General features: G+C 43.2%; 1 protein-coding gene across 1 annotated transcript; it reads left to right on the top strand.

Moving 5' to 3' along the window:
- The first annotated feature begins 38 nt into the window (after positions 1 to 38).
- Positions 39 to 3324, top strand: LOC115592749 (glycolipid transfer protein-like). Its single transcript, XM_030435838.1, has 5 exons — positions 39 to 274; positions 753 to 811; positions 940 to 1073; positions 1199 to 1349; positions 2226 to 3324. The coding sequence occupies exons 1-5, from the start codon at positions 172 to 174 to the stop codon at positions 2406 to 2408; spliced, it is 630 nt and encodes a 209-aa protein (XP_030291698.1). The 5' UTR covers positions 39 to 171; the 3' UTR covers positions 2409 to 3324.
- The last annotated feature ends 1448 nt before the right edge of the window (positions 3325 to 4772 follow it).

Genomic DNA, 4772 nt, shown 5'->3' on the forward strand with positions numbered 1-4772 from the left:
TTCTGAACACGCCCATGTATATATACTTCCCCCACCTGTTGGGAGGAGGACGAAAGTGATAGGGGCTCGCTGGTGGCGCTTCCGCACCCATCTGACAAGAAAACACAGTTCCGGGTTCTCTCTCCAGCCGAAGAGCTGCTCGCTGCCGCTGCTTCCGACGACGGCGGGACCATGTCTCTTCTCCTGGATAACCAATTCGTAGAGCTGCCTCCTGACAAGTCGGTGGACACGAAGTTGTTCCTGGAGGCCGTCTCTCACCTGCCGTCGTTCTTCGGTGAGTGTGTTTTCCTTTTCCTTCCTCCACCTGACAAAAAAAAAAAAGCCTGTAGATAGTGTACGAGGCGCCGTCACGGTCCACACTCGGCTCGACTTGTTTGCTCATGACATGTTTGCTTTCAGATGACTCCGCCGCCTGTTTTGTTATTTCACACATAGCTGGAGAAGTGGAGCTGTGCTGGGTCACGGTGGTGGTGGAGGGAGGCGGTGTCTGTTCCAGCTGCGGCCATATTACACAGCCTATAGAGCAACTCTTTGTTTACTCTTTGAACAGAGCTCACACTGACCTCATTGTGCCTTAAACTGTGCGTTCACTGCAATTTTCTAGCCCCCCCCCCCCCCCTCTGTTGCTCCCTAATGGCTGATTTGTATTCATTCACCCCCCTCCTCCTCCTCTCCTCTTCTCCCTCCTCTGAGCCACGTGTGATCATTCATATTTTATTGCTTTGCTCTCAAATGTCTGTTTCCCCTTTCAGACTGCTTAGGATCAAAAGTGTTTGGAATCATCAAATCAGACATTAATGGCAATATAACAGTGAGTAACAGACCTGTGTGTGAATGTGTGTGTGTGTGTGTGTGTGTGTTTATGATCCTGTAAGTGCACTGGTCACTGGTTTTTTTTTCACCACACCACCAACTCCTAATGTGATGCATCCTTTACAGAAAATTAGAGCCGTGTATGTTCAGGATCCCGAGAAGTACGTCACGCTGCAGCACATAGTGGAGGCCGAGCGGGAGGCCCACGCGGCGGAGTGGCCCAAAGTTGGAGCAACGTTGGCCCTGATGTGGCTGAAAAGGTGAGTGCTCCCTGAATGTGATGTCACATACACACACACAGCTGCATGTTGAACTTTCAGCTTTCAGACACGCAGGTTAATTCTTTTTTCTTTTTTTCTTTTTTTATGTGACATCTCTCCTGCAGGGGTCTCCGTTTCATACAGGTCCTCCTGCAGAGTCTGGCAGACGGAGAGAGGGACGAGAACAAACCCAACCTCATCCGAGTGAATGTCATCAAAGCCTACGAGCAGGCGCTGAAGAAGTACCACGGCTGGATCGTGCAGAAGATTTTCGATGTGAGGAAGATGTCACTGCTTCTGTTATAGTTAACATTCTGTGATATGATATTGTGTTGTAGTGGACAAGACCTGACCCCTAGAGCGGCAACGATTCGTCAACTAATTGATTAAACTGCAGGGTTCCAGCTATGTGTGAGCAACAGCTTTTACTTTAATCACAAACGAGTCAATGTAATGAGTATTATTAACGTCAATAATATAAACGGACTAAAAGAAACACGTTCTCAAAAGCCCCTCAGAGGCACTTCCAACCATGCCGGCGAAAAATGGCTTCTGCTGGTGACAGCCTGTAACGTTAGTTATTTAGAAACCCTGCAAAGCTCAGATTAAAGGGGCCTCTTGTATTGTCACGTGAACAAACCTTCCCAGTCTGTCTTGGATGCCTACATGAGTCTGTGGATGATTTGATCCAGTTGTTTGATGCTGCTGGACTGTGGATTTCTTCGTGAAGGACTCGGGTCGGATTTTCCCCAAAAGTCCAAATGATGTGACTTCATGCATGTTCTCGAGTGCCTCGTCTCAGTGCCAATCTAAGCTCTACTAACAGTGAGCAACAGTAGCTAATGTCGGTTTATAAATGGACTCAGAACTAATGGCCGGCTTCCAGCGCAGAAGTTCCACAGAGCTCTTTTAAAACCCTGCTTAACTGAATATCGAGAGTTTGGACTGACTAAACAGGCGAATGGATTGTATCATATTGGTGTTAATCTTTGCAATTATATTACATTTCACTCATTCATCTTGTATCCATACCCTGTATTTATTCATTTTCTTGCTAAGCATATATATAATGGTAGCCCATTTATATTATAAGTGACCCGTCAGTTAGTTCTACCTAATGATCATGGATTTGTTTGTTTTTTGTCCTCGCAGGCAGCGTTGCATGCAGCTCCCTACAGATCAAACTTCCTCAAGGCTCTGTCGAAAGGAGAGGAAGTGAAAGAGGAGGACTGTCTGGCAAATGTGCGGCTCTTCCTGGTTAATTACTCTACCACTGTGGATGCCATCTACGAGATGTACACAAACCTGAACGCAGAGCTGGACTACACTGTTTGACGTCCCAGGACACGACTGGACAGGGAGCGCAGGAGGGTCGTCTGTCCCGCCTCTGAAATTCAGGACAATTCCCTGCCTTATAAGTTGTTTTTAACGAGATTGTTTTAATTGTTTTTCCTTTCAGTTTGATATTTATTACTTTGATTATGCCTCGCTGAGTATTTAACGCTGTATATTTGGTCTTAAAACGATGCCTTAAATCGAAGCAAACAGAAGCAGATGATTGTGTTTGTGTTCTTGTATATGATTTAAAGTGATTGCAGGATTGTTGCAGCAACAGTGCAGCTCTTATGAAGAATTAGTTGCATTTATATTGACGGCATTAACACGTGGCTTTGACCTGTCCCATCAAAGAGAGGAATACAAGACTGTAAACACTTTTACAGGAAACCATTTTAGATGTTCTCTGCCTCCTGAGCCCGGAGTCACCTCCACTGTCAGTCTGGGATCAGCGGCCCCAGTAATTATTTTTTTAGATTTTTAACCACAGTTGTGTGGTAGCTGGAATCCATTTAGTGCCTTGATGGTAATCAACAAATACAGAATGAATCTATTTGTAATTCTATATTACCTACAGAACAAGAGTGACTGTATTTTTCTGAGGGCGTTACCTGTGTGGAGCTTGTGGCGCGTCTTGAATCAGAAGATGTGGTCCGCTTGTGTTGTATTTGTATTGTTCTGTGGTTTGTTTTGTTTCTAGTGATGTCTCAACTGACATAACCTCTTTTTACACAAGCTTTATGATGTTAATCAATATTTCTAATTTCAGGAGATGGCACATGTGCGCATCAACTTATTTTGCATTTCCTGTGTAGACACTCAAAGATAGGATGTCTGTTTCTGGATTATCAACTTTGATCTCATTTGGTGTTTTAAATAATAATTGTGACTTTAAATTAAAAAAAGTGTTAATCTAGTCGAATCATTCCAATACATCAAATGTACAGTTTATAAATTTGACTCTAGATGGCAGTATTTACTGTTCTTCTCACTTAAGCACATCTGTGGTGCAGTTACTGCATGAAATCCTTGAAATTATGTTCACTGACAAAACAAAACATAAGCAGTGCAGATGCAGCTCAAGTCTTTGAGGTCATAAATTACTCTAAAAAAAAAAAAACGCTTTGATTCATGGTTATAACTGCAAGTGCAGGTTTGTGCGTTTTCAAAAGCTCTTTTGGATTTCACTCCCAGCACAAACATTTCTGCGGCTGATTGCTGAAAAGAATGTTAATACAGTCTATTCTGAACAGTAATTTTTCCCAAACATCAGCAGTAAATTGGGGTAAAATCCTCTTTCTCCTTCATGTGTCCTAATCCCCCAGATCAACCAGCCTCTTCCTCTGCCCAGCCTTACTTATCTGAAGTGCGTCCCAGAGGCTGGAGTGGCTCTGGTTCCTCTCCCAGAGGAGCCGAGCCTCGGCTCAGAGCGAGGGCGAGGGGAGCATGTCTGTAATCCTGTAGGTTTATCAGCAGAGCGGCCTGGCCTGTCCTCACTGATAGATAGGAATGGAAACGCTCTGAGCGAAGCCGGGGACACAATAGGCTAAAGACAGGAAATCATTTATAACAATGCCTCAATGACAAAGCCACTGACCTTTAACTCTGAAATATCTGTTATCTGCAATGGGGTAATCAATTGAATATTGCAGCTTTATTCCCAACAGTGCGTCTAATGCCATTATTCACGCCATCAGGGTTATTTGTGTTGTGATAGACTAGTTAGACTGGATGTGCACTTTTTTTTGTCCACGGTGACCTAAACCACATTACTGCCAGAGCATCCAATTTAGGAGGACAAATGATGCTGAATAACGACGCAGGCAGGAACGCCACCAACTTAAATTAGCAATTCAATAGTTGGGAAACGCAAGCTCATTTCAACAGAATGTGAACGGTAATATTCTTGTGGATTTATCTTCGGGAAAGCATTTATATTTCTGCCATAAGCGAAGAGGAAAGCCTGCACATTTATTTATTTACATCTGTTTGTTTTTTTTTTTGGAAGTGCTGAATTGCTTTCGCCTCGAGCGTTGGCCATCCATTTGGACAAACATAATTAGCACTTTGGACTTGCATCATTTTATGGAGGAATCAATCCATATATATCTTCTGCTAAGGATTGACTTACATCATATTATAAAACCTTCAGTGAAAAGATAGATTTTAATAAAATGAGATCCAAGGCTGAAAAAAAAGGGCGACTTGCCTGGTGGTTAAGCCCTTAAATCCCTTTGCAATAAAACCAGAAAAATGTCATCTTTCCACAACTAGTTTATAAATTCATGAATATGATAAAAACCCCTTCCTTTCCGCAACACGTCTGGCTGATGATAACTGATGATGCGTAATAACACAAACTGC

This window comes from Sparus aurata, chromosome 12 (genome assembly GCF_900880675.1).
Source record: "Sparus aurata chromosome 12, fSpaAur1.1, whole genome shotgun sequence".
Taxonomy (NCBI): domain Eukaryota; kingdom Metazoa; phylum Chordata; class Actinopteri; order Spariformes; family Sparidae; genus Sparus; species Sparus aurata.

Excerpts from the sequence above, each read along its gene's own strand:
- LOC115592749 (XM_030435838.1), top strand. The coding sequence starts at position 172 with ATGTCTCTTCTCCTGGATAACCAATTCGTAGAGCTGCCTCCTGACAAG. Across the intron at positions 275-752 it reads TCACCTGCCGTCGTTCTTCG|ACTGCTTAGGATCAAAAGTG; the intron begins GTGAGTGTGTTT and ends TTCCCCTTTCAG. Across the intron at positions 1,074-1,198 it reads GCCCTGATGTGGCTGAAAAG|GGGTCTCCGTTTCATACAGG; the intron begins GTGAGTGCTCCC and ends TCTCTCCTGCAG.